This window comes from Doryrhamphus excisus, linkage group LG15, assembly GCF_037039965.1.
Source record: "Doryrhamphus excisus strain RoL-2023G ecotype Guam linkage group LG15, RoL_Dexc_Guam_v1.1, whole genome shotgun sequence".
NCBI lineage: Eukaryota > Metazoa > Chordata > Actinopteri > Syngnathiformes > Syngnathidae > Doryrhamphus > Doryrhamphus excisus.
In genome coordinates, this window is record NC_136371.1 from 3894368 (window position 1) to 3922076 (window position 27709).

At 39.6% G+C, this 27709-nt stretch overlaps 2 protein-coding genes and 1 non-coding gene across 3 annotated transcripts; all 3 read right to left on the bottom strand.

The window, feature by feature from the left end:
- Window positions 1-522: 522 nt before the first annotated feature.
- Window positions 523-6464, bottom strand: LOC131104407 (uncharacterized). The gene is made up of 4 exons (XM_058051541.2): window positions 5959-6464; window positions 3869-4326; window positions 2672-2825; window positions 523-2502 (listed from the first exon to the last, which is right to left on the bottom strand). The coding sequence occupies exons 1-4, from the start codon at window positions 6232-6234 to the stop codon at window positions 2119-2121; spliced, it is 1272 nt and encodes a 423-aa protein (XP_057907524.2). The 5' UTR covers window positions 6235-6464; the 3' UTR covers window positions 523-2118.
- Window positions 6465-8102: 1638 nt separating this feature from the next.
- Window positions 8103-26395, bottom strand: LOC131104047 (immunoglobulin-like and fibronectin type III domain-containing protein 1). The gene is made up of 26 exons (XM_058050763.2): window positions 26222-26395; window positions 24967-25026; window positions 23310-23369; window positions 22543-22665; window positions 22297-22436; window positions 22108-22207; window positions 20554-20605; window positions 20321-20474; window positions 19832-19919; window positions 18230-18502; window positions 17835-18128; window positions 17466-17549; window positions 17312-17380; window positions 17050-17163; window positions 16704-16828; window positions 14454-14595; window positions 14058-14354; window positions 13673-13969; window positions 11488-11667; window positions 11284-11412; window positions 10894-11193; window positions 10610-10695; window positions 9624-9816; window positions 9247-9543; window positions 8431-8757; window positions 8103-8342 (listed from the first exon to the last, which is right to left on the bottom strand). Exons 2-26 carry the CDS (start codon window positions 25004-25006, stop codon window positions 8338-8340), a joined length of 3969 nt encoding a protein of 1322 aa, XP_057906746.2. The 5' UTR covers window positions 25007-25026; window positions 26222-26395; the 3' UTR covers window positions 8103-8337.
- trnam-cau (transfer RNA methionine (anticodon CAU)) lies at window positions 11872-11944 on the bottom strand. The gene has a single exon. It is a non-coding gene; the product is annotated as a tRNA-Met (tRNA).
- Window positions 26396-27709: the final 1314 nt, after the last annotated feature.

Genomic DNA, 27709 nt, shown 5'->3' on the forward strand with positions numbered 1-27709 from the left:
TTTCTCCGGGTACTCCGGTTTCCTCCCACATTCCAAAAACATGCTAGGTTAATTAGCGACTCCAAATTGTCCATAGGTATGAATGTGAGTGTGAATGGTTGTTTGTCTATATGTGCCCTGTGATTGGCTGGCGACCAGTCCAGGGTGTACCCCGCCTCTCGCCCGAAGACAGCTGGGATAGGCTCCAGCACCCCCCACGACCCTCATGAGGATATGCGGAAGAAAACAAAATGAATGAATGAATGAATGAACTCCCACCCCCACACTCCGAGTGCAAGTCTTCAAGTTCTTATGTTGTAAAGTGTGCTCATTTGTTCCCATGGTTAACAAGGTTTTGTCAATGTTTGTCCTGCCTTAAATGTTGTTCTTACTAGTGTCGCGGGAGTTGTTCTGGAGCCTATCCCAGCCGACTTCGGACGAGAGGCCGGGTACTCCCTGTACTGGTGTGTCTGTATGCTCAATAGCAAAACAGACTCAAGTCACTTTACAAAGTGAACAATTGACTTTATTTGAAAGACAATGTGTAAAGATTTTTGTTTTTTTTTGACAACGCCCATAGCAAGTGAACACGTGAAAATGTGCAGCAATATCCAAAAGTAATACTGCAGTCCATATTTTTTTTGAAACATAAATAAAAGATACCAACAAAATAGTTGTAATTGTATACCCAAATCACAGCTTTTTTTGTGTGCATTGCATAGTTGTTGATGGATTGCATCATTCCAGTTAACACCAGTCTCCTGAAGAGTCACGTTTATGTCACCAGCAGGTGAGAGTAAGTTCAAGAGTACTGAGTAATACAAATCAAAAAGTACCAAACACACAAATGTTCAACCGTCTGAGCATCTCTCAGTGTTAACAGTTTGTCTGCACATTAGTTATGCATATTTGTACTATACGAAGAAGACATGTATCAGGAGAACACTTTGTCCCTGAGAAGCCCTAGAAGTCCAAGTTTCTTCAACACTTGACACGGTAGCTTGTTTAGTCATTTAACAGGTTTTTTTTTTTCTGTAAAATTAACTGTTTAGAACGTATGAATGATTGACCAAATGAACCATATTAGCTATATTTCAATTTGGAATTTGTACAGTAAACCTCGGATACGTATATCGGACTCGGATATATCAGAAATTCGCTCACAACGGACAGATAAAAAAGAACCAATTTTTCTGTAATGCATTTCCAATAAAAATTCATTGCATATATCGGATTTTTTATAACGGATTTCGCCTATTTCGGACAAAATCTCCAGTCCCGTTCCAATGCATTTCCATTGAATCGGATGGCCGCATCGTGGCGCTCCGATTCGCCGAATCGTGACAGGCCGCTATACGACGTCATTTGCAGCGTTTGCAGCGTTGCCTGCGCGTCCAGGTACATTGGAAACATAGTCAAGGAAGTGCCTTTTTATAACGGATAAAATCCAATTTTTTACGGACATTTTCCGGTACACGCATATAACGGATTTCGCTTATATCGGACAAAACCAGTTGGAACAATTGAATCCGATATATCCGAGGTTTACTGTATATGTACCTTTAACATACCGATCACAAAGACCATGCAATTTTGTAAATTGCAGCTGTAAAAAGGTGCAAAAAATGCATGCAAAGGCTCTACAAATATGAACTGCCCTAGAAGTATTCAGTTATTGCAGCTGTGTCCAAAATGTCTTCAATGTGCCACACTATTTTTCTTCTAGAGAAATAATGTACTTTCAGTACATACATCTTTTTTTTTAAATCCTCACACATACTAAGCAGACATAGAAAATAAAGCGTTTCAATGTCACCAAGGGAATACCTCGGTGACTTCAAGTTGATCAGAAAACGCATTTTGTTCTAAAGTATAGACCCAAATGGTTGAAGCAGTAGAAAATACTCACTTGAAAGACAGAATGTGTTTTTTTTTTGTTACAGAATAAGGCTTTTGAGTTTACTGACTTGCTGTCTTTCACATGATGAGCAGCTAGCATGTTGTTCTTGGTGGATGCACGATGGCATAGAACATCCTCTGTTGACACTTACCGTAAAGACAGGAGGAACACTTCAGCAAGGTTATGATGGTGCAATACATCAATTGGCCTGTAGGGTTTTTTTTTCTTAATACATTGCCTTATGCATCCATGCTTTCATTCCACTCATCTTCTGATTCAACTTCTTCAGCATCAACTATTCCCTCCTCCACCTCTTCTTCTCCGGTGTCTCCTTCTGAAGCCACATTCTCCTCTGGTTTGAAGTCATCCTCATGAACCTCCTCACCATTACTCTGATGCTCTTCCACATTTCGCTCGTCGTCTTCTGTGTTTGATGCGACGGTTTCTAACAGTTCTGAAAAGGTAAGTGGTCCTGTTGCCTCGTCTGATTCAGGCTCTGTGGTCACAAGGTTGGCGTCCTCTTCCTCCTCCTTCTGCTGCTGCTCCTCTTCTACATTCATAGGATTTTGTTCTCCCTCTGTTTGCTCCTCAGGTTCTGATATAGCTTGATCATTATCCACCAACTTAAAGAAAAGGAAAAAAGTATTTATAGATTCTCATAACGGAATATTTTGAGACATTAAGAGGAGACGTGTTTGAGAGAACCACTAATTATTCAACAATTAGAAAAAGATCAAACAGAATTTGGGAAAAAAAAATAAAACCTAACCATAAAACGTCATGGGCCCCTACCTGGATGACCCGCCTCTGCAGCCTGTCCAGCTGAGCCCTGAGTTCCGAGTGAAGGCTTAGGGCGGCCGAGTTGTGATCCTGAATGCTGATTCGAACTGCATTGATCTTTTCCTCCACGTCGGCCTGCTGGTCGCGTTGGTTTGGCAGCAGTTCTCTGAGAACAAAGCATGAAATTGTGTTTTTTTTTTGTTGTTGTTCTGACAAATAAAAAGTGCAAAATATGCATTCAAATGTGTGCCGCATTAAGATTGACACTTCAAACCTGCATACTAAAAGATGCATATGAAAATATTCACCTTCACATCTCATTAGTGTTTACGCCAGGGGTCCATGTGGCCCGCAGGACACTAGTTTGAGGCCCCCGCTTTGATATGAAAGTTTAATGTTAGTGCGGCCCGCGCAAGTTTGATATGGATGCTGTATGGTATCATGTACCCAGAAAAAATTATTACGTTTGATTAATGTTCATGTTAAAGGTTAAATAACTGTTAATAGTTATCCTCCCTATCTGTGTGGAAGTGGTAAGTTTTGGGCTATTTAAGTTTAAAGGAAATAACTTGAAGGCTACCGTTTAGGTCGCTAGCTCTCTAGTTTGCGAGTTAGCATGTGTCTCAAGACCCTGCAGTTGCGCAATATGTTGTAAATAAAAAGAGTATAAATGTGAATATAGTGTTTTGTCATGTCTACAGGGCTCTAATAATGCTTTGTTCATTTTAATCTGAAAAAAATAATTTGTCTACCCACCAACTATATGTGGTTTCTTAAGTTTTTATTATTTGCCCTTTTATTATTATTATATTTATTTATTTATTACTGATTGATTGATTGATTTTCTTTATTCTTGATTTGTTTATTTATTTTTCATCTTATTTTGTGCAGAAAAATAAAAAGTAAGATATTTGAGAACAGTGGAATGTTTTATCAGAGCTTTTCTTGTAGAAAATTGGAACCAAAGCGAAGTTTTTTTTAATTTTTTTGTTTTTAATAAATGCGTTTTATTATTTTGGAAAAACTTGTGCGGCCCAGTCTCACCCAAACCCGAGCTCCAGTGGCCCCCAAGAAAATTGAGTTTGAGACCCCTGGTTTACACAGATGAGCGAATTCTCACAATGTGGGCTTTGACAAAGCAAACATAATGTTATGGGTCAGAGGAGGGGAGCTATGTCCTCCCCTGCACAAAAAGCTGCTTTCTCCTACCTGAGAGTCACCATCTCTGCTGTGTTGGCGTCCAGCTGGGTCAGGTACGAGTCCAGTTGCAACTCCAGGTCAATTATCTGTGCAGCCTGTTTCTCCAGGGTGTCTTTCAAAAGGGCAACCTCTTCCAGTTTGGCATCTGCTTCCTCCAGGCGCCCCGTAAGAGTCTGGACCTGCTGAGATAGGCCCCCCATCTGAATCTTGACCCCCTCATGCTCCTCCTCTGCCTTCCCCTGGAGCACCGCCTGCAGCTGGCTCATCTGCTCCAATGACACAGTGGTCTGCTGGATGTCAGCCAGACGTGACTTCATCTCGGTGTGGAGTGATAGCACCTGAGCAGGGAGGTCCGATGTCTTGAGTTGCTCTGTGGTAGCCAAGGCCTCGTTCACCTGTTTTTGGGCCTGTGCGTACGACTCTTCCAGGGCATTGAGTCGACTTTCCAGACCGTCTGACACATGCACCTGCAAGCAAGATGAGCAGTAGGGATGTTAAGCCACTTTAGGCTATACTCACAAGGTTGGCTTGTGTGTGTGTGCCGTGATTTGAATACTTCTGAATGAATGCAATTTTCCTGATGTAGTGGATTACTTGCAGTTTTATTTATACTGTGTTTTAAGTGGTGTTTTTTTAGTTCAAATCACAGGAGGCGCAATTGCTTTGAATTTAACGGCTTCATTCTGTCGCGGTTTTTCACAAATACAAGCAAAAGCTTTAGCCAGGTATGAAAAAAAATGCTGTAAACTAAGTATGCTTTCAAAAATTCAATTGTTAATTGTTTATTTTCGTCAATTAACAAAAGAGATTGAAGATACAGATGAGAAATCTAAATCAAATCAATATTTGGTGTGACAACCCTTGTCTTTAAGACAGCATCGGTTCTTCTGCGTCAGTGGTTCCCAAAGTGCGGTACGCCACATCAATTGCCATAAGGGGTACACGAATAAAAACGAAAAACAATTAGCGCCCAACACTCAAAATTTCAAGTACGCCTGAACGCCACACAAGTAAGGAGAGATGTTCTATGCTATAAATACTGAAATATTTGATTTATAAATCAGGCATCCTCAATAAATAAGGAAATTCACAAATCACGGTCAGGTCTGGAACCAATTAAGTGTGATAAATAAAGGATGTAGACTCTGTTTTAAATATTGCTATTTATTTACCATTTATTTACAATGCTAGCTCATGCTAAACTCATAACTTGGTCCCAAAGCTTAAAATTTCAGCTTGAAATCAGCTAAGAGGTTGCCACTGTAGCTCTCTCTGTCGCCAGGGTTTGCGCCGTTAGCTCTTCCATCTCACGTTCCCATGACAACAGAGTGTAAACATGGTTGATATCATCTTTTTGCTGTTCACTCCCACTAGGCAGCCTTCTCCTCCTCCTTCGTATCTCTGCGGGGATCTCTGATTGCTCCGTTTAACGAAGGGGTGCTCAAAGCTAACAGCTGCTTCGGAAGGTAAACAATGGAGCGGGAGGCAAGCTACGAATGTAACAAGATGAACATCGATAGATGGCACCAAAAACAATAATAAAGTAATTTAAAAAGCACTATTAAAACACTAATAACGTTGCAGAAGATCTAGCACTTGGGCGACGCCATCTTGAAACATGAGACCTCCGCCATATGAACATATGCTTGTTTTTGATATCATGCTTAAAATTTTTAAAATATCTATATATGGCAAAGTTTACATGCACAATTCAAACTGATCCATTGAATTATTTTCCTGCAACCTTTCAGGCAGGCAGTAAACACTCTGTCCTTGTGTTCCATTACCATTTGAACCACAGACTAAATTTAGCCTGAGCACACTACTGGTGCAGTTTGTTATTATTAATATTATTTATATCATCACTAGGACTACGGGCTGTGGCAACATAACATGTGAGCACACACATTCTACATTAAGAATATCTGGAAGTGATTATTAAGTCAGTGAGATGACTGAAAGATGGACTCAATGCAGGAGTTCCTTTGGAAATGTATACTGCTGTGCTTCCTTGCAACTAGCAATAGCATGTGCATAGCTCTTATTTCGCTTTTACAATCACTAATTCATGAATTTGCTCCTGATTTTGAAGTTCTTACCTTATCACTTGTCTGTCGCATGGTCTCCTGCGACTGCAGCTTGGCCACCTTCATTTGCAGGCTCATGAAGGTGTCTGTCAAGTGGCTCAAAGTTTGGTGCTGCTGGTAGCAAAACCAAGCTCCAATGGACCCGCCGAGTACAACGACGAGACATAAAAAGAACACAATTGTGTAGCTATTCCCTCCTGCGCTGACTTTTGATTCGGGGACTTCACTTTTTAATTGGTCCTCTTCGTGTTTGTGGTTGCTTTTCCCCTTCCGATGCTTGGCCGTCATTGTGCCCGCACAGAGGACGCGATGTTCCGGGTGGAGGTGATCGAGTGGAAGGAGCCAGAAGAGAAGGCGTGGTGGGTTTGAGCTCTCGTCGAGCTGGATTTAATTTCGCCACTTTGGTTGAACGCTCGCTTCAATTGGAGATGAGAGGAATTAGACTAGGCGTGTACTAAGAAGTGTGTACTTTTTGGTCCATTCAATAAGCACCGTCGTCCATTACTGATGTGTCAGTCGCGAACGAATCGGCTCTAAGAGTCGGCTCGGTTCTTTCAAATGATCCGACTCGCGTCGTTAGTAGCCAAAAGAGAGTCGATTTTTTTTCCTCGTCCTTTTTTGTGTTAATGGAGAATGTCATTAGTCAAAGTGTGAGACAGCATCTGTGTCCACACTGAAATGAGTTAAATACACACAGCACCAGTGTTGCCAAGTATGCAACTTTATCACTAAATTTGGCAACATTTTTAAACCCTCTTGGCAACATATTTTTTCTTTAGTGACTAGCGACAAATCTAGGAACTTTTTCTGACGTCATTGGAGAGTTTTCTTGCGTTTGGGGACTTGAAAGTGAAAGAAAGACGCAGTCAGCTTCCGCAGCACACTGAGCCCATGGCGGGGCTCTACGGGCCGTGAATCACGCAAACGTGAGAACCGAAAGAGCCCGGCTCTTTTTAGTAAGCTGAGCTCTAAAAAGAGTCATAATTGACATCACTCATGGGAAGCATCCACGTGTGGCAACTTCTGCTGGCCATGTGCTATTTTTTACTCGGTTGACATCCGAGCAGCACGTGTATGTGGTTAAACAAGTCGAGCCTTGACTCCAACACGCTTGTAAGCTGTGTTCTATTTACATGACAATGTCATGTTCATGGCATGTACCTTGACTTTAGCTTTTTACAATCGTACCGACAACTTTGGAAGGCTATGGCCGAAACCAGTGTATTTTACACAAGATAAACAAGTGAAAATTATTATTGTTACCAAAAAGAACACTGCACCAATAGAGCGAGTAACTGTCTTTTTGCATATGTCTACATAGTTGTCATATTTTACTGCTCTAAATTATAAAATGTAGAAAATTATTAAATATATATAAATTATAAAAAGCTGTACCTCGTTGTCGTTGTGACCACTAGGTGTTTGTGCTAACACTTTTCCCCATTTTCTTTGAATTAAAAAGTGTTTTGTTGCCATTGATGACTCAGAGTGTTTATTTCTCCAACAAATATTATAATATAAAAAGAGTCATGCTGTGAGTATACGTCTGCTAATACTGGCCTAAGTTACCATGGTGATATAGCTGCTTTAAAGGGGAACTGCAGTTTTTTTTTGGTAATTTTGCCCATCAGTCATGTGTTATGTGAAACATGACCACATATTTATTTCCCTTTTCTGTGCATTCTAGTGCGAGAAAATAAGTTAATATGAGCTATCTAACAATTGCCATCATGGGAAATACGTATTTTGATGCTAAAACCCTAAAAAAACATTTATTGTTATTATATTATTGTAGCAGCCAACCCAAAAAACTATATTTATCTGTCGGACGACTCGCTAGTCGACTCCTGCTTCCTGTCTTTTCCTCAATGGCACTGTCTCTAGACCAGTTTTGTATATCTTTCCTTTCTTTTTATTTGAAACCTGACTCTTGTTCAATTATTTTTTGCAACTCTGATTGTGCTATGCAAGTGTGTGTGTTAAAACATTTTATGAGGTAGTGACAGCTTTTATTTGTCTGTTTCATTGTAGGAGACACAAAAACAACAGTGGTGGAACAAGAACTTCAAGCTGCCTAATTATGATGCATTCAATGAACAGTAAGGGGTGTTTTACTGGTCAACAACAAAGTATTTGACAGGAGAACCACCGCCCTGGTGACTTACTACGTGACATATTCAAATGTCATAAAATCATAATTTAATTTTTTGTTTTTAAAATACATAACACAAAACCCCCATATGAGGAAAATATTTATTTCAGTTTTTGTAACAAACCAAAAAATATTGTCAGGCAACTCGTGAATAGCAGCACAACCACATCAACACAAACAAACATCCAGAGATCTAAAAAAGTAATAATAATACAAAAAAAATGCAGTTGGCAGTTTCTTCACTCTGTAAGAGAGACAAACAAAGATGACATCATGTAGCAAGCAATCAAAGCTTTTATATGTTAAAAGGTGCAGATGTCTTTCTCCCTCACCTCTAACACTGAGCATGGTGGAACATTCGGATCGTCCCAGAGCGTTCTCTGCTGTGACCGTGTACTTGCCGACATCTTTGGGGCCCACGCTGAGGATCAACATGGAGCAAACTCCACAGGTGTTTGAAATGTAATAGTTGGTATTAGTGTTTATGTTGATGTGATTCCGGTACCACGTGATGCGAGGTTTGGGGTTTCCTGTCACGGCACAGCTCATGTAGCATTCATAGCCTTTTGGTGCCGTGTGAAGCTTTAACGGAACGATGAAGTCCGGAGCACATCGCAGATTGCGTTCTTCTCTGGTTGAAAAGTTCAGTGAAACTTTTTCTGCAAAGGAAGAGTTTTAGGTATAATTAAAATGGAGATAGTTTAAACTTGGAGCTTGTTAACTTGGGAACAGGAGTAAGTAGCGCGATGACCAAACACATTCAGCAGATTGTGCTGTGGTGACTACAATGTTACTGTAAATCCTGCAGCGTTGACCTATAAACCCAACCAAACGTGCCACATCAAATAGACTAAAGAATATAGAGATGGGCATCGCAGCATGTAACCTAATTTCGGCAGCCATCTCTTAGAGTTAACATTCTTAGTGTGTGTCTACTATGACTATGTTGCTGTCTTCTTTCATTGCAAAGTTGCCATAGAAACAGCCTTGTGTATGTGTGTGTGACTAGTATATGCCATTTTAAAAAATGTGCTCAGGGACAGTGTGGCACCTCACAAATTTTGCCAAGCAGCAAGTACATAAGAGAGTATGTTTTTGATCCTGGTACATACAAGTGCATCCGTGGTGTAGTGTAAAATAACACTGACCTTTCTTTCTCTCCACACCCCACGTGGGTGATTCTGAGGGTGCCGATATGCCCATGTCGTTCTTGGCGTAGACCCGGAAATGATATTCCCTCCCGTGCATGATGTTGCACACTGTGAACTTGTTATTGAAGAGTCTTTCTGCCACTGTGGCCCATGTGCGTTTGGTCGAGTCCAGTTTGGAAACCGTGTAGTGTAGCCGGTCGTCAAGCTTCTCATCGGGAGAAGGTTGCCAAGTCACCGTCACTGTGCCAGGTACGTTTTCCTCTAGTTCCACTGGTCCAGGTGGCTTAGGATCATCTGTGAGCACAATTCCACGTATGACTTTGGTAGTTTCAATAGCAGAGCATGCCTACATCTTGTTTTTGTGGAATTTGTACCTGTGACCCTAACTTCTGTACTGAAGGTTTCCTGTCCTGCCAAATTTTTTACCAAAATGGAATAGATTCCAGAATCGGAGCGCTCGGATGAAGGGATCAATATTTGTGACGCACCGTCAGAGTTACTCACTGTAACTCGCTTTGGCACCGGTCCGTTGTCCTTGAGCCACATGATGTCTGGTGGTGGGGAAGCCTGGGAAAAAAAGCCATTATATAATCAATAACCAATGCTGGTTATTGGTTTGTTAAATTGAAAAAAATTCATCAAAGTTAAATAACGTTGGGCGTGTGACCAATCAAAGCGGAGTGGGCATGCCAGGAGGTATAAATTAAAATCGACCGTTTTGTCAGCAAGCACAAATCAAAGGAAATACAGCTGGAATAGGTCCAGATTCTGCAAAATCTAAAGAGTTTTCTGTGTGGGTTATTGTGTGGAGCTGCTCTATAGGAAACCAATGCAATACAATGGGTCGAAAAATTAGCATAATAGGTCCTCTTTAATTGTAAGCTAATCCACTTCATTTTACTAATAACTTTTATCCAGGCTAACAAAAGATTAAGAAACATTTGTGGTTTAAATCTTACTGTGTAAAACATGGCTAGCTCCACCCCCTGCGGCAACGTGGTTCGGAAGCTGACTGGTTCCTGCCGGCTAGTTACTGTCTTTGGGTGGCGCAGAACTGTCAATAGAACCCGGTGTTGTTCAGTGAGAACACAAATACGTGCTTTCACTTTTGAGTCCCTAAATATAAAAAAATCCCTAACAACCCCAGAAAAAGTCAATAGATTTGTCGCTAGTCGCCTTTGAGAAATCCATCATCAAGGGGGGTTGAAACGTCGTCATATCTTGCGACATAATCGCCAAGTTGTCAACACCGTTCACACATTGCTAACTAGTAGCGCTGCCATTATAGTCATTTGTTAGGAATTGCATTTGAAAATATTACTCTTTTTTTAGATATGGTATTGTAAATTTTAAATCTTACCTCAAAGTTTATGGTGACCCTGACAGTGTTACCAGCCCTCACCACCACAAATGTCTTCATCTTTTTGCTTGTGAACTTTGGTCTGACTAAAAACACAACAAAATGCCCCACTGGTTCAATATACAGTAGTATCTGTGTAGAAATGCTATGTTAAACTTCATTTTCATTTATCTGATATTACAGGTAAGTACTAGTTACATGTACTGTATGAATTAAAATGAAAATAAACTATGTGATAGTACGCATGAGTAATAATAAATGAACAAATAAATGTTTTGACAAACCAAGTGGTGGCATTGCAAGGACATAGTTGGGCAGCTCCTCAGGTTCGCTCTCTCCTCCATCATTGCTTGCAATGACTCTGACCCAGTACATATCCATTGGCCTCAGGCCTTTCGCCGTATAGGTGGTGGTAATGGTGATGCTTCGAGACCATTCAAGGCACTGTGCATTCCTTATCTCGACAAAATATCCTTTGGCTTCATCCTGTACGTCAGGTTTATCCTCAGGTTTGGTCCAAGTCAAGACAAAGTGGTTGTAAGATGTTTCGGTTACTTTTAAGCCAATAACTTTACCAGGAGGTTCTGGAAAGATCAGGATACATGAGTTGAAACTACTGAAATTAGCAATGAGAAGTCAGATATGACGGTAATGAGTGCGGTTTCAGCACTTACTTTTGGGATCCCGTGCGAAAACAAAATCACACGGGTTGCTAAATTCACCAGGTCCCGAAAGGTTCACTGCCAAAACTCTGAATTCATATTCCATACCTGCCACAACATCCTTCACTGCACATTTCTTCTCTGGAAATACATGATACATGTCATTATTCTGGTCTGCACAATCACTTTGACACTTTGACAAACAACAATACACACCTTTTACAGGCTCATTTGAAGCATTCACTGCAGTCCACAGGTTACTTCCCTTTTTGCGTTTTTCCAAAATGTAGCCTAGAATTTGTGATCCTCCCGTATTACTTGGTGCTGTCCAAGAAAGGTTTATGCAGTCGTCAAAGGCACTGACCACCTTTGGTGGGGTTGGGGCACCGGGGAAGGCTAAAGTATGCCAAGAGAGACATAAAAAAACATTGTGATTGCTCAGATTAATGTCACATTTAGTGGTCAGGTCCAAATGAACGTTAGGCTTCTTCTAATATAGTGTTTTATGGCGGTAGATGTCGCTTCTGTATTGGCACAAACATACCTGATTGGATACTTTAAAACACATGAAGGTTCAGTTGAGGGGGGAAAAAAAAATAATGCCCCGTGTGAGGCTCGAACTCACGACCTTCAGATTATGAGACTGACGCGCTGCCTACTGCGCCAACGAGGCATATGAAAGCACGCTAACCGTTTTTCCTCATACGTAAACATTAAGAGTATACATATAGAGTATCTGTATTTGTTTCAACGGTCTCTCCGAATGTGAAAGTGCTGGCAAATGTTCTTAAATGACATCAAGTGGTTACGTAAACTGGCTAGCATGTGTAGCAATAGCATTAGCATGTCGTTCTTGCCTCGACTCGTGCAATAAATACCCTACTCATTTCTTCTACAGGACGGGTCTAACGTGAAGGTGTCATTTTACAAACGATATTGTGAGGACACCATCATGGCCACCCGTGGGTGAATGTGCGACTTGAAAAAATACTACGCTATCCTTACCATAGGTGTAAAAACATGAAAGGGTGAGTACAGCATCACTGTTTCTGAAATATCTAGTTCTATTTACCTGTATGCATGCACAGCTGCCCAACGTTAGTCAAACACACTGTAGTTCAGTAATAAAAGTAGCTATTGGCTGTCCCGGAAGTCCCGGAAGTGTGTAGTTTGATGTTGTAAAATTCTGTAGGAAAACAAACATAACCCGTAGGAGAGACAAAAAAGTGAGTTAAACGCCTTAATTACCTTCTGACAAACCAATGCTGGTTATTGGTTTGTTAAATTAAAAGAATTTCATCAACGTTGAAATATCTAGTTCTATTTATCTGTATGCATGCACAGCTTCCCAACGTTAGTCAAACACACTGTAGTTCAGTAATAAAAGTAGCTATTGGCTGTCCCGGAAGTGTGTAGTTTGATGTTGTAAAATTCTGTAGGAAAACAAACATAACCCGTAGGAGAGACAAAAAAGTGAGTTAAACGCCTTAATTACCTTCTGACAAACCAATGCTGGTTATTGGTTTGTTAAATTAAAAGAATTTCATCAAAATTAAATAACGTTGGGTGTGTGACCAATAAAAGCGGAGTGGGCATGCTCGGAGGTATAAATTAAAACTGACCGTTTTGTCAGCAAGCACAAATCAAAGGAAATACAGCTGGAATAGGTGCAGATTCTGCAAAATCTAAAGAGTTTTCTGTGCGGGTTATTGTGTGGAGCTGCTCTATAGGAGACCAATGCAATAAAATGGGTCGAAAAATGAGCATAATAGGTCCCCTTTAATTGTAAACTAGAATGGCGCAGAACTGTCAATAGAACCCTGTGTTGCTCAGTGAGAACACAAATACGTGCTTTCACTTTTGAGTCCCTAAATATAAAAAAAAAATCCCTAACAACCCCAGAAAAAGTCACCAGATTTGTCGCTAGTCGCCTTTGAGAAATCCATCATCAATGTGGGTCGAAAAATGAGCATGATAGGTCCCCTTTAATTGTAAGATAATCCACTTAATTTTACTAATAACTTTTATCCAGGCTAACAAAAGATTAAGAAACATTTGTGGTTTAAATCTTACTGTGTAAAACATGGCTAGCTCCACCCCTGCAACAACGTGGTTCGGAAGCTGACTGGTTCCTGCCGGCTGGTTACTGTCATAGGGTGGCGCAGAACTGTCAATAGAACCCGGTGTTGCTCAGTAAGAACACAAATATGTGCTTTCACTTTTGAGTCCCTAAATATAAAAAAAATCCCTAACAAACCCAGAAAAAGTCAATAGATTTGTCGCTAGTCGCCTTTGAGAAATCCATCATCAAGGGGGGTTGAAATGCCGTCATATCTTGCGACATAATCGCCAAGTTGTCAACACTGTTCACACATTGCTAACTAGTAGCGCCGCCTCTCACCTAGTATGCCAGCTTGCAGGTCTTCAGTCTCCATCACATCACTCACACCCTCTGAGGTCAAAGCTCGGATTCTATAGCAGTATTTGCGTCCACGGTCCACGTCTGTGTCGCGGTAGAAAGGTACGCCCGGGATCTCCCCTATTTTTTTCCATGTGTTTCGCCCAATCTGCTGTCGCTCCATGATGTAGTTCATCACTGGCGAGCCGCCATCATCCTTCGGAGGCCTCCACTTAAATTCAATGCATGTAGCTGAACTCAGTGTTATCTCTGCAGGACCTAGCGGCGAAGTGGGTTTGTCTGAAATACAAGAATTGCTATTTTGAATGTGTCAGTACAAAAAAAAAAAAAAATCGAGAAATCCTGTGTTTCACTGAAATCATCTCACCAAGCACAATGAGCTGTGTAATTGCTTCAGCGGTGCCATGTTCATTTTTGAGCCTGATCTTGATCTCTCCGGAATCCCTCCTCTGGCATCTGCTCAACAGCAGGCGACTGTGATTGGTGGATTTCTCTACCCTCGTGCTGCTGGCGTCGTCATGGAGCTCCTCTCCCTCGCTGTACCACTGGATCTTAATGGGCTCAAAGCCGAGAAAATTCAGTTTGAAGACGGCGTTGTGCCCTATTTTAATTCTTAAGGGCTCCGTGAACACGCTCAGGTCGTCAGGATCAAACCTCGGAGGATCTGAAACGGGAATGCTGAAGATTATGTCACTGCAAAGTGTTACAGTGACATTGTTGTGATTTCAAACTCGATTATTGCTGTCAGGTGGAATTTTCAAACCTTTGACGTTCACCACTGCTTCCGTTTTTCGATTGTCTGCCTCAAAACGATATTTCCCAGAGTGCTCCTCCTGGCATTTCATTATAAGTAATTTATGGATTGCTCCCTCTTTAGAGATTAGAAACGTGTCGTCTGGAATAAGCTGACGGAAAAGAGGAGAGATGAAAATGAATCAATAAAGCATTGACACTACAGTCTGTTTATGCATCCGGGGTGTCCAAACTTTTTCTACTGAGCACCACATATTGAAATTATGTAAGCCAGTGATCTCAAACACGCGGCCCGCGGGCCAAATGTGGCCCACAGGACACTAGTTTGAGGCCCCCGCCTTGATATGAAAGTTTAATGTTAGTGCGGCCCAGAAAAAAATATTACGTTTGATTAATGTTCATGTTAAAGGTTAAATAACTCTTAATAGTTATCCTCCCTATCCGTGCGGAAGTGGTATGTTTTTGGCTATTTAAGTTTAAAGGAAATAACTTGAAGGCTACCGTTTAGGTCGCTAGCTCTCTAGTTTGCGAGTTAGCATGTGTCTCAAGACCCTGCAGTTGCGCAATATGTTGTAAATAAAAAGAGTATAAATGTGACTATAGTCTTGTTTTGTCATGTCTACAGGGCTCTAATAATGCTTTGTTCATTTGAATCTATATGTGGTTTCTGAAGTTTTATTATTATTATTATTATATGTATTTTTTACTGATTGATTTTCTTTATTCTTGATTTGTTTATTTATTTTTCATCTTGCAGAAAAATAAAAATTAAGATAGAACCAAAGCACTGAAAAAGTTTGTATATTTTTCTGTTTTTAATAAATGCATTTTTTTTTTTTTTTTTTTTAGAAAACCTGATGCGGCCCAGCCTTGCCCAGACCCTAGCTCCAGTGGCCCCCAGGTAAATTGAGTTTGAGACCCCTGATGTAAACCAACACAAGTAGTTATGTCAAGAAGTTATACGGTATATATACTTCAATAAATAAAAAAAAAAATGCATGTTCTCTTTTGGGTTCAGTATCGGGTGAAATCTATGGCATAGTATAAACCTATGGTAGGTGTGAGGAAAACTCACCCATTTACTTTTTTAAGCATGTGGGGCATAGTTGTAACTACAAAGTAGTGGCTGCCAGGCATAATATATAAGGTCTGAAGTGCTCAGTGGAGCATTTAAATACATCACCTCCATTACCATACGTACCAAATTAGTTACCACCGACAGGGGCTTTCTCTTTTCCGTTATAGCTAATGACTTTTTCTTTTTTTTGCCATCCCGTGGGAGTTTCCTGTGTAATGCTGCTTCATACGTGCAATGAGGTTCGTCATATTAAACTTCCCCAGTTCCGTGCTACCATGGGAAACTTGTGCACGATAAAAGTTTTGCACTCCGCTGCAACATCATTTTACTGCCATTTCTTCTGCTTCTTGCTACTGTGTTTGCACTCTTTTGCACGCTTTATCTGGTCTATGCATGTATAGGAGTGCCAGTATCGGCGATACAGGCCGATATAACTTAATATTGTTTTTTGTTGTTGCTGGTATTGACCCAATATATGATATGAATATTGTGACATCCCTAAAATGTTCCAATTTCAACTTTCTTCTTAATATTACAAAAAGAAAAAATGTGGAGGTTTTTTTAAAGACTTTATTCCCACAATAATATAACTTTTTCCACATCTTAATTTTCTAAAAATTACAACTTTATTAAATTACTACTGTATTTTATGGTGCTTGTTTTAAATAAGCTATTTTTTCTTGAATATTTAAACTCTACGCTACTACAAAGACATTGTTTTTCATCATATTACATTATATTCATACTCATACATTATACTACTAAATTTTCTCGTTAGTTTCCAACTTTTTACTCTTAATATTTTGACTTAATTCTTGTAAAATTACTGGCAATTTGTCTATTTTTAATGTAATTTTAAATTGTATTTACAAATTCTAAAAATATAAAACGTGGGATTGGCCAATAAAAAAATAGCAGTGGGCAGCAAATGGCCGTTGATTTGCACTCTACTAAATATAAATTCTGTAATTAATAAATTGTTGTGATGTGCATCAGCACAAAGTAAACATCTGCACCATGCTGAAAATGCATCACAGATTTTCACATGTACAGAATGAGTACTAATATATGGCAAATATCTATAATGTCAAAGTAAAAATGGAATTAAAAAAAAGGATAATAGTTCTTTTGTATTCGCTTTGTTGACAAACACAAACAAATCTAATGTTAACAGCGGCTGACCTTTTCACCATCTCTGAACCAGACTCCCTCGTAGTCTTCTTTGCTGAGTTTACACGTTAGCTCTGCATTCTCACCGATGATGGCATTGATGTCAGACAATCCCCAGATAAATTGAACGCCGGGATCTAGTAGATGCAACAGCGAGATGTTAGTGGAGTAGTCGCATGATGCATTTCCACTCAACTGATAAATGGTCTGGCCTTGTTTCATGTCTGTTGCACTTTGTTGTAGTATCTAACCAGAATACATACAGTATTTTTGACATTATTACAATTAATAGCTTGGACTCACGGCTAGTAAGATCAAACTCAATCTATTTTCTTCTGATGCCTGCTTGAATACTTACCAATAACAACATCTTCTATTAGTGGGCCAATTCTTTTACGTCTTCGTTGTACGGCAACACCAGTCACTTCTTCATCCTCCATCAGCTCACTGTCTTCATTAAATAAGCTCTCATCTATAGAGACCAAACATTATTGTATATAGTCTTGGATTAAAATCAAGGGTATATTAAATCCACAAACAATTAATTGTGCTTTATCAATTTCTGTTGACACTTTTTCAGATTCTGCATTATCACCACTTCTTTGTCGTATCTGACGTACGTTTCTTCTTTTTTACTGTGAGCTTTGCGTTCATTTCATTTAACTCATCGTCGTGCGCGTCATTCCTCTCTGCACAGACAAAACAAAGAAACATACTCAAAAGCAATCGCTCCTAAAAAAAATATACACCACTTCCAATTATCTCTGTTTGTACCTTGTGCATCCACCTCCATTTCTTCATTCTTGTTTTCTGCATCACGTTCCTCATTTCCTTCAGATTTTCCAGCATCAAAACCATCTATAAAGCAACAGGGTGTTAGATTAATGGACAGAAAAGCATTGATGTTATAATTATGTCATTACATTGTCTCATAACGGTACAGAGGATCTCCCTCCCAAGAGTACCAGCATGCATGTTAGGTCTCCATATTGTTCATAGGTGTCACTGTGAGTGTGAATGGTTGTTAGTAAAAGTGTGGATTGGTATTCACATGCAATTCTTAGGCAATTGCCAGCACTACTTTTTCTTATAAAGCTGCAACTTAGTATACTAGTATTGCATGTATATTGCAATTGTACTTACCACCAACACTGAGTGCACTGAGCACTGACTTGAGAATATTGCCATTGATGTTTGCATCATGCAGGTCACCCCCGCTGTATTTGACAGGTCCGGTCAAAGAAATGAGCTCTCCATCTTTTCCATAAGTGGATAAAGTTTTCTGTTCCGTCAGTTCTCCCGCGTCATGTTTTGCTTTAACAACTTCCAAAAGCTTCTCCATTTCCTCTCGGTTTTTGATTTGCTGCTGTCTGACCACTTCTTCAAGGTCTAGTCCCGACCCTCCAGTTTTCTTCTTGCCAACTGCTTCAAGGTCAGCTAAAAGCCACAAGTATCAATAGTCACAATCTATTGTATTTTAGGATAATTATCAATTCACATTCGTACACTGGAGGTGCATTTCAAGGTGATTCAGTTACCTTCCACATCGAGCTCAGCCTTGCATGATGCACCGCCAGCCACAGCCGAGTAGACACCTTTGTCTTCGTCAGTGCAGTCTTTGATCAGCAACCTGTGGACCATGTTGTGGTCGGACACGCTGATTTTGTATTTTTCACTATCCTCCAGCACATTGCCGTTACCCATCCAAGTGATTTTGGGAAGTGGATGGGTAAGAACACATTCAAAGAGGGCGGTGTCTTGCTCTTCTGTTACTGCTTCTTGAAGTTTGACAACAAAGTCCAGATTGGGAACTGAAATCATACATATATATATATATATATATATATTAATTAGGCAGGGTAAATCAGGTTCAATCATATTTTTTGAAGGAAAATCTTTATTCCTTGACGTTTCATCAGATAACTGCTTTTTCATCCTTATTTAACTTCCTCTCACATTGTGTATTTATGTATTGTATGTATTATGTATTATATATTTGTCTGATTTTGTTAGACCCCCCTCACCAATTTCCGGTTTAAAATCATGTACAGCTTTAAGCCTTGCCCATTTTCAGTTAGACCACGCCTGCTTCTGTTTATATCGCACCCACTCTGAGTACAATACAATACAGATAATTTTAATTTAAATTTAAAAATAAAATATATATATTAGTACAAAAAATGCCTCTTATCCTCACTAGGGTCGCAGGTAAGCTGGAGCCTATCCCAGCTGTCTTTGGGCAAGAGGCGGGGTACACCCTGGACTGGTCGCCAGCCAATCACAGGGCACATACTACTAATCCTGGTCATAAATGTGTCAATCCAAACAATCTAAAATTGTCATAATGGTTTTGTCCATTTCAACTCACATATTAAAGCCTACAAAAGTTCATTCATTCATTCATTTTTTACCGCTTATCCTCACGAGGGTCGCGGGGGGTGCTGGAGCCTATCCCAGCTGTCTTCGGGCGAGAGGCGGTTACACGCTGGACTGGTCGCCTGCCAATCGCAGGGAAAATACGAATAACCCTGTCGTGAACGTGAACAATCTAAAATTGTCGTAATGGTTTTGTCCATTTCAACTCACATATTAAAACCTCCAATAGTTCATTCATTCATTCATTCATTCATTTTCTACCGCTTTTTCCTCACGAGGGTCGCAGGGGTGCTGGAGCCTATCCCAGCTGTCTTTGGGCGAGAGGCGGGGTACACCCTGGACTGGTCGCCAGCCAATCACAGGGAAAATACTAATAACCCTGTCATAAACGTGAACAATCTAAAATTGTCGTAATGGTTTTGTCCATTTCAACTCACATATTAAAGCCTCCAAAAGTTCATTCATTCATTCATTTTCTACCGCTTATCCTCACGAGGGTCGCGGGGGGTGCTGGAGCCTATCACAGCTGTCTTCGGGCGAGAGGCGGTTACATGCTGGACTGGTCGCCAGCCAATCACAGAGAAAATACTAATAACCCTGTCATCTAAAACTGTCGTAATGGTTTTGTCCATTTCAACTCACATATTAAAGCCTCCAATAGTTAAAAAAATAAAATTTCACGCAACGTTAGTCCAGTCGGAAGTTACATTTGTGCAACAAGTAAATTCTCATTGTAAATTCTATGTTAATTTGTGTGAACGTACTTAAAAAGTCTTCAGCATCCTTTGCATTGCCACCATTTACAAGGTCGTCTGTCCTCAGGAAAGCTTCATCGGACTCACTCATTCCATCCTGTTAAGAGACAAAATAAATCATGCATAAGCTTAAGCAAAAGATACCATTCTATTTAGAAATAGTTGCAATTATGGACCAATCAATAACAAAGTAACAGTATATACATAGAGCAGGGTTTTCAAAGTATGAGGTGGGCCTCCTCTGGGAGGCGCCAGAGGACTTCAGTGGAGGCGCAGGAGTTAGGAAAACCTGCTCAGGTACCTTCAGTTCAGCCAAAGAAAAAATGAATTGATTTGTAGTGCTTACAGTGAGTGATTGAACAGAATCTGGGGTGAGCAGAAAACACAACACAATATATTGTAGAAAATGACTTTGTATCCGTGTTGTGATTCTGTGAAAGGAGGCTCACGGTGCATACTTTGAAAACCTCTAGTACAGAGTACAGGAGTGCTTAATACCTGACTCTTTAGTGCTCTCTGTCTCATTTCCTCCATTTTCTTGTGCATCAAATACATGTCCTCTGGTCCGAGTCCATCATAATCCCTCTGCAAGGTCTCACGGTATCTCTCATCTCGTTCTTTGACTTTGTCTGCCTTGTTTTCATTGAAAATGCTACAGGTATTGTAATTAAGAAGTTTGGTTATTCCGCAGCACTGACACTTTATTTCCATGAAAGAACATTCATGCTTACTTTGAGTTTGTCTTTCTTAACATTTTTCTGAAATCTGATGGATCCGTTACAGCTACAGGGACAGAAAAAAGGAATGTTTTAGACATAATTATAATATTCATGTGGATTAATAGAAAGGGTGTGTACACTTTTGGAAGTATAAACAACATTCAGGCAGGGTCACCACCCAATTACACATATAGACAGACAACCAGTCACACTCACAATCATTCCTATAGACAATTTAGAGCAGGGGTCTCAAACATGCGGCCCGCGGGCCAAATGTGGCCCGCAGGACACTAGTTTGAGGCCCCCGCCTTGATATGAAAGTTTAATGTTAGTGCGGCCCGCACAGGTTTGATATGGATGCTGTATGGTATCATGTACCCAGAAAAAATTATTCATTCATTCATTTTCTACCGCTTTTTCCTTTTTTCCGCGGGGGGTGCTGGAGCCTATCCCAGCTGTCTTCAGGCGAGAGGCGGGGTACACCCTGGACTGGTCGCCAGCCAATCACAGGGCACATATAGACAAACAACCATTCACACTCACATTCATACCTATGGACAATTTGGAGTCGCTAATTAACCTAGCATGTTTTTGGAATGTGGGAGGAAACCGGAGTACCCGGAGAACATGCATACTCCACACAGAGATGGCCGAGGGTGGGAATTGAACCCTGGTCTCCTAGCTGTGAGGTCTGCGCGCTAACCAGTAGACCGCCGTGCCGCCCAGAAAAAATTATTACGTTTGATTCATGTTCATGTTAAAGGTTAAATAACTGTTAATAGTTATCCTCCCTATCCGTGTGGAAGTGGTAAGTTTTTGGCTATTTAAGTTTAAAGGAAATAACTTGAAGGCTACCGTTTAGGTCGCTAGCTCTCTAGTTTGCGAGTTAGCATGTGTCTCAAGACCCTGCAGTTGCGCAATATGTTGTAAATAAAAAGAGTATAAATGTGACTATAGTCGCGTTTTGTCATGTCTACAGGGCTCTAATAATGCTTTGTTCATTTTAATCTGAAAAAAATAATTTGTCTACCCACCAACTATATGTGGTTTCTTAAGTTTTTATTATTTGCCGTTTTATTATTATTATTATTATATTTATTTATTACTGATTGATTTTCTTTATTCTTGATTTGTTCATTTATTTTTCATCTTATTTTGTGCAGAAAAATAAAAATTAAGATATTTGAGAACAGTGGAATGTTTTATCAGAGCTTTTATTGTAGAAAATCGGAACCAAAGCACTGAAAAAGTTTGTATATTTTTCTGTTTTTAATAAATTAGTTTTTTTTTTTTGGAAAACCTGATGCGGCCCAGCCTTGCCCAGACCCTAGCTCCGGTGGCCCCTAGGTAAATTGAGTGATTTAAAGTGTACATATTTTTGGAATGTGGGAGGAAACCAAAGTACACGGATAAAACCCACGCACACAAAGGGAGAACATGCAACCTCCACACAGATATACCCAAGCGCAGACTCGACCTCAGATCTCAGATTCCTGGTCTACTGACTGTGTGGAAAACGTGCATAGAAAAATCAAAACAAAACGGATTATCCCAATTGTAACCTACCGTCTGTAACATTTAATGCTGTGGAGCAGATGGCCTTTCCAAATTCATTGACTGCAAAGCATTTGTATGTGTCTGCATCTGAACCCATTACTGACCGAATCTGGAAGAACAAAAAAGGAAGTTACTCGATGCACCATTGAATTGAAACAAACATTTCTATTATTAATTTTGGGTTTTAATTCTACTCACCTCTAATATGTGCTCCCCTGTTGATTCATCATATCTAGTGTGATATTTTTCCTTGTCTGATATGTTGCATCTTGCTCTTTTCCATGTCACTTCAGGTTTGGGCTCCCCTGCAACCAATGCCTTGAAAACAGCAGTTTTCCCTAAATGACAGGTAGGAATGTTGACTCTTTCTTGGTTCTTGGCAACAAACTGTAACTGCAGGTCATAACTGGACCGCTACTGCTAGAATCAACCAGTACAGCTTACCTTCTGGGACATTTACTTGGCTTAGTTTACGTTTGAAATCTGGCACGCTCTTCCCGTCTGGTATGGTGATTGTATATTGTGTGATGACCACCCCAGGGATTTTAGATCTTCTCCGAATAGACGCTGAACAAAAACGGCAATAAATGAACATGTGAATTCCGAAATAAATAAGCCAAAATCAAGAAAACAATCAAGGCTGTGATATGTCAAGCATGTGTGTCAGGTGACTGCGTTTCATGAATACATTAGCTTCATAGCAGTCTGATTGTAGTGCCTGTTGCTCATCAACAAAATTAAATGTCCTTTCTTTTTAACGACTGTTTGCTGTTGGTTTGAGTTTCAATGTTGATGGGGCGTGTGGGTGTTAACAGTCCTTAGATTATACCAGCGGTGCCTGCTGACTGCTCAATAACGTCATCTATATATAGTTAAGAAGTCCTGGTGGCCAAATACGAGGAAAGAAAACATAGCTTGTTAAAACCAAGGTGAAGGTTATTGGAAAATGTATCGCATGATTACACATAGTTTGGAACTGAATTGAAACTACAATTTCCTAGACAGCGTTGTGAGTAATGTTGTTTTTGGAAGAACAAAGATCATACAGAATTGACTAACATAAATGCAATTGTTGATGATTGCTGTGGCAAGGAAAAATGATAAGTGGATTGCAAACTGTTAATAAACACAGGAATCAGCAACATATTATTGACAGATATGTGGTTATGGTCATATAGAACAATGTTCTTCTGATACAGAGCAAAAGTCACCTGTTTTATTGCCGGCTTTCTCATTAAAATGTTGAATGTACTGATGTACGAGGGAGAAACCTGTTGAAGAGAACAAATATATTACATATTTGAATTAAATTCATAATAATACTGAATGAAATACGCTATGAATTACCTTGTGTACAAATTGTCCTCTGTAAACCTACCTTGCCTTATAATATATTATATTAAGGCATATTTATTTGTATGTACAGTCATCCCGAGCTATATCATGGTTCAAATAACGCTTGCAATATTGTGTTTAAAAAAAACAAAAACAACATTGACTGTTTTGTTGTTGACTAAGGCCTAGTATTAGTCAAAAAATATTAAAAAACAAGTCAGATGTAGTAGTCTGGTTGCTAGGCATCAGTAAGATTGAGTGAAAAAAAGGTTCCCCTCTCATTCTGTGTGGAAGTGGTTAGTTTTTGGCTTCTTTGTCCTTCTTCCGCATTAGGAATGAAGCACTTTAAGTTTAGAATAAGTAAATTGGATAGGCTAGCAACTTAGCCAGGCACAGCATTTATGTTTTAGCCAACGATTGTCTGTTTGTGTTCAAAATAACTTGAAAAGCTCTGACTAGATTTGGATGAAATTTTCAAGAATTGTCGAGAATGGGATATGGAAGAACTGATTAAATTATGGGGGTGTTTTGGACCGGCGTCTGGACCCAGTGAATTTTTTAAAGATTCTTTAACATTGCGAGTTAGGACCATTTTCGGCATTTGTGCATGTAACTCCACAAAAAATGGTTGGAGCACTTGTAAAAAAAATAAAATAAAAATACAGGACAATTTTCCAACAGGTTTTGCCTGTTCAGCCTGATCCAAAAAATATAGAATTATTATTTTGCTGTGAATCACAATATGGGTGGGTAACCATGACACATGGCGGAGGTATGTGCTCTATCAAAATTGAATCCTACTTCTTTATTTATAAATCAAATATTTTCATATTTAGATCACAGAAAACCTATTTACAACCTTCTCAATATGGTTTGTAATATTAGAGCCCTCTCGACATGAAATAACACCCCTATTGTCACCTTTACACTCATATGCCCCAATATAGTAGATATAGTAACAGAAAGTCAGCTATTTAAAACATAAATGTAACTGGTGCTCGTGTGGGGCGAATTTTTATTCAGGATGATTGTGCCCGTTGTGATAAATTCAAACCTGCAATAAAGGCCTGTTGTTCTGGCGATCAAGTATATACTACACTAAATTCATTTAGCAATTTTTATTCCTGAAAATGTTTATTATAGGCAAAAAATTGCTTCAATTGCATATTTTGTCACGAATAATAGGCCATATTAAATAATGGAATATCATGATTTAGTATATATTTTTGAAAAGCTATAATACGTAGAGTCACTCTGCCAAATTCGAACCACGAAGTAGGGAGGTACGACTGTACTTACAAGCTGTTTGAAATATAAAGTAAGAATATCAAATATTAAACAAACTGCTGGTATTCTCTTAGTGACAATATCAATATGTTGATTAATACGTGGTGAAATGACTCCACAGCTGAATACAGAATGTCTGCGGCATTACTTACATCCCTTTGATATAGACTCTGGACAACTTAATGTAAAAAAACAAACAAACAAAAAAAACAATGACGCAAAGGCACCGTGAGTTTTAATACTTACATTGTTTCGTGCGTCCTGAGCCCTTTGACCTCTTCCACATTTTGCCAAAATTGGACCGACCTTGTAAAAAAAACACAGACCTGTTTACCAGCTGGTACTTGCAATGTCTCCTTTCATGGTGATGCATAAAATTTTACTTGTATTCTGTAGTCTCTTTTTTAGGACCTAGAGAGTGGTAGTCTGAAATACATTAATAATATTGTCCATAAGCTGTTTCTGTTTTACGAGTACTTGCCCTAAAATAGATATGCAGTGACAGACTGACTCAGACCTTGTGTCGTATATGACCTCTCATAATACTCTAAGTATGCACCATGTGTACTTCAAGGTCATCACATCACCTCATCATTCATTGTACTGACGAGCTGGCTCGCAAAAGTTTCGATGCAGCACAAGACTGAAAACCCGGTGTTGTTAATGATTAGGTTTTTTGTCAAGTAACTCGCCGTAAAGATTGGGAACATAGTTGTCATATTCAAGCCGAAGAATAATAAACACCAAGAATGCTGTCATTGAGAGGCAATGTCTTACACACCTCTGCAGCTATTGATAGCGACGACCCTGTGGTGACTTCATATGGTGACACACGGTCTGACTGCACACTATTGTCACTTGGAGAGTTCCATACTAAGACGTTTATGGCTTGTCACTAACTGTTAATATTTCCAACATATTTTCCCAAACCTAAAGCAACATCTTTACATACTCAAAATGTATTCAGATTACGACAAAAAAAAAAAAAAAACAGAGAACATGATTAAAGAAATAGCTAGAAATTTTCACAATCTTGGTTGCGATTTCATAGAATAATTTAACTAAACAAGATAATTTGTACAAATGTTTTAAAACTTTTAACTTTAAATTGAATGGATGTTATGGGCTGGTACCCAAAACGCAGTGCAGCAGTAGCCCTGTACTTTTTTACTCAAAAACCCAGTTCAAAATATATACTGTAGTTTTATTGTATGTATTCACCATAATAACAGAATAGAGCTATAACACTGCTTGTTTTCTGAAATCACTATATATAAAAATATACACTGTAGTTTTATTGTATGTATTCACCATAATAACATAATAGAGCTATAACACTGCTTGTTTTCTGAAATCACTATATATAAAAATATACGTATACTGTAGTTTTATTGTTATGTATTCACCATAATAACATAATAGAGCTATAACACTGCTTATTCTCTGAAATCACTATAATCGCGCCGACATGCGTAACTCGCTTACATCACTTAAAATTTACCTAAAGAAAGTGAAGGTTGACCCGCAGTCAGGTGTATCAACGTGCCGACCGACACTCAGTTTGGGTTCGCTGGGGCGGTGCAAGATCTCCTACCTCTTGGCTCTTACTGGAATGTTAAATCCTTTGGGGAAAACAACTTTGCAAGCCGGCGCCAAGAGACTTTGTCTTGGAGAAGCTTCCTCCGTTTTGGGCTTGGGGATGCTCAGAGCGGGTGATTTGTTATTAAGGACGAGTGGGGCGGTGGGAGGGGGGGGGGTGAAGTCAGGAGGGATGAAATGCCTGAGGAGGAGGAGGCAGAGAAGGAAGGGCTACTAATCACAACTTAGTGGTTGAGTTTCAATTGCTGATGATAGTGGGCTCATCTTTCACCGTAATACTTGCTGACAGGAATGTTAATTTGATTTACATGCATACTGATTCTGACAATTAGTATAAAAATGGGTATGTTGTGTTCAGTAAAATTAAGCATCAATTCAATAACAATGTATTAGTTTGGGCCAGTCTGTTATTTCTAACATTAGTTAAATATATATATATATAAAATTCCGACAGTGTCCTTGATGTGTGACTGCCAGGTAACTTGGCACAAACCGACTCTGCTATTTATTTTGTGTGGAGCGTGGCGCTCATAATAGAATACAGCTGTATGTCTTACACCTCATTCAACTTCAAGGTGGCATGATGTCCAAACAAATTCTCAGTTGGAGCCTGAATCGCCCCCCCCCCCCCCCCCCGCCCCCCTCTCGATAGGGAAGATCACACAACGTGAACAAAGCTCTTATGCCCTTGTCTTGTATTACAATGTACAGTATTACATAATCAAGGTTGCGGCATATGTGTGGGAGAGGCTCTTCTCGTGACTTCAGGAAGGGAAGATCAAATAAAAAAACAAGGCAACATTTGTGTTCCCAAGGTCAAATACTAATGTGACTGTTGCATTCACCACATACTAATTCACTGTATGTGTATACAGTGTGTTATGCCTGTAAAATGTAAAGCGCTGCTTATAGCAACAGTGTCAGCCCACTCAAAGTCTTTGTTTTTTCAGTTGCCGATCAAATTTCTTCATGGGAAGCTACTATATTTAATTCCGGTTATGTCCTCTCCTTGGAAACATGTTTGTTTTTCTGACACATTAGCAGCATGGTGCTGGCTATGCTGTCTCTCGGCTTGTTGGAGGCACAAGTGCTGAACACATTTTTTCCATCCAAGTGTGATTTATACAATAATTGTGTCCCCCTGAACAAAACACACACACACCTCTCATTTAGCACCATCAGCAGGTCAAAACATATCAATTGCTTTTGTTGCAATTTACAGTACATCTTGACTGAGACTGCTAATATGGAAAACATAAGCACTAATGTTTGTCAATCATGTGGATATCTACTGTATGTTATGCTTTTAAAACATATTCCATATTCTTTAATTGTTTTTTTCAAATCACTCCATGTGGAGTTTGAAGTTTATTTTCTGTCTTGCAGTCTT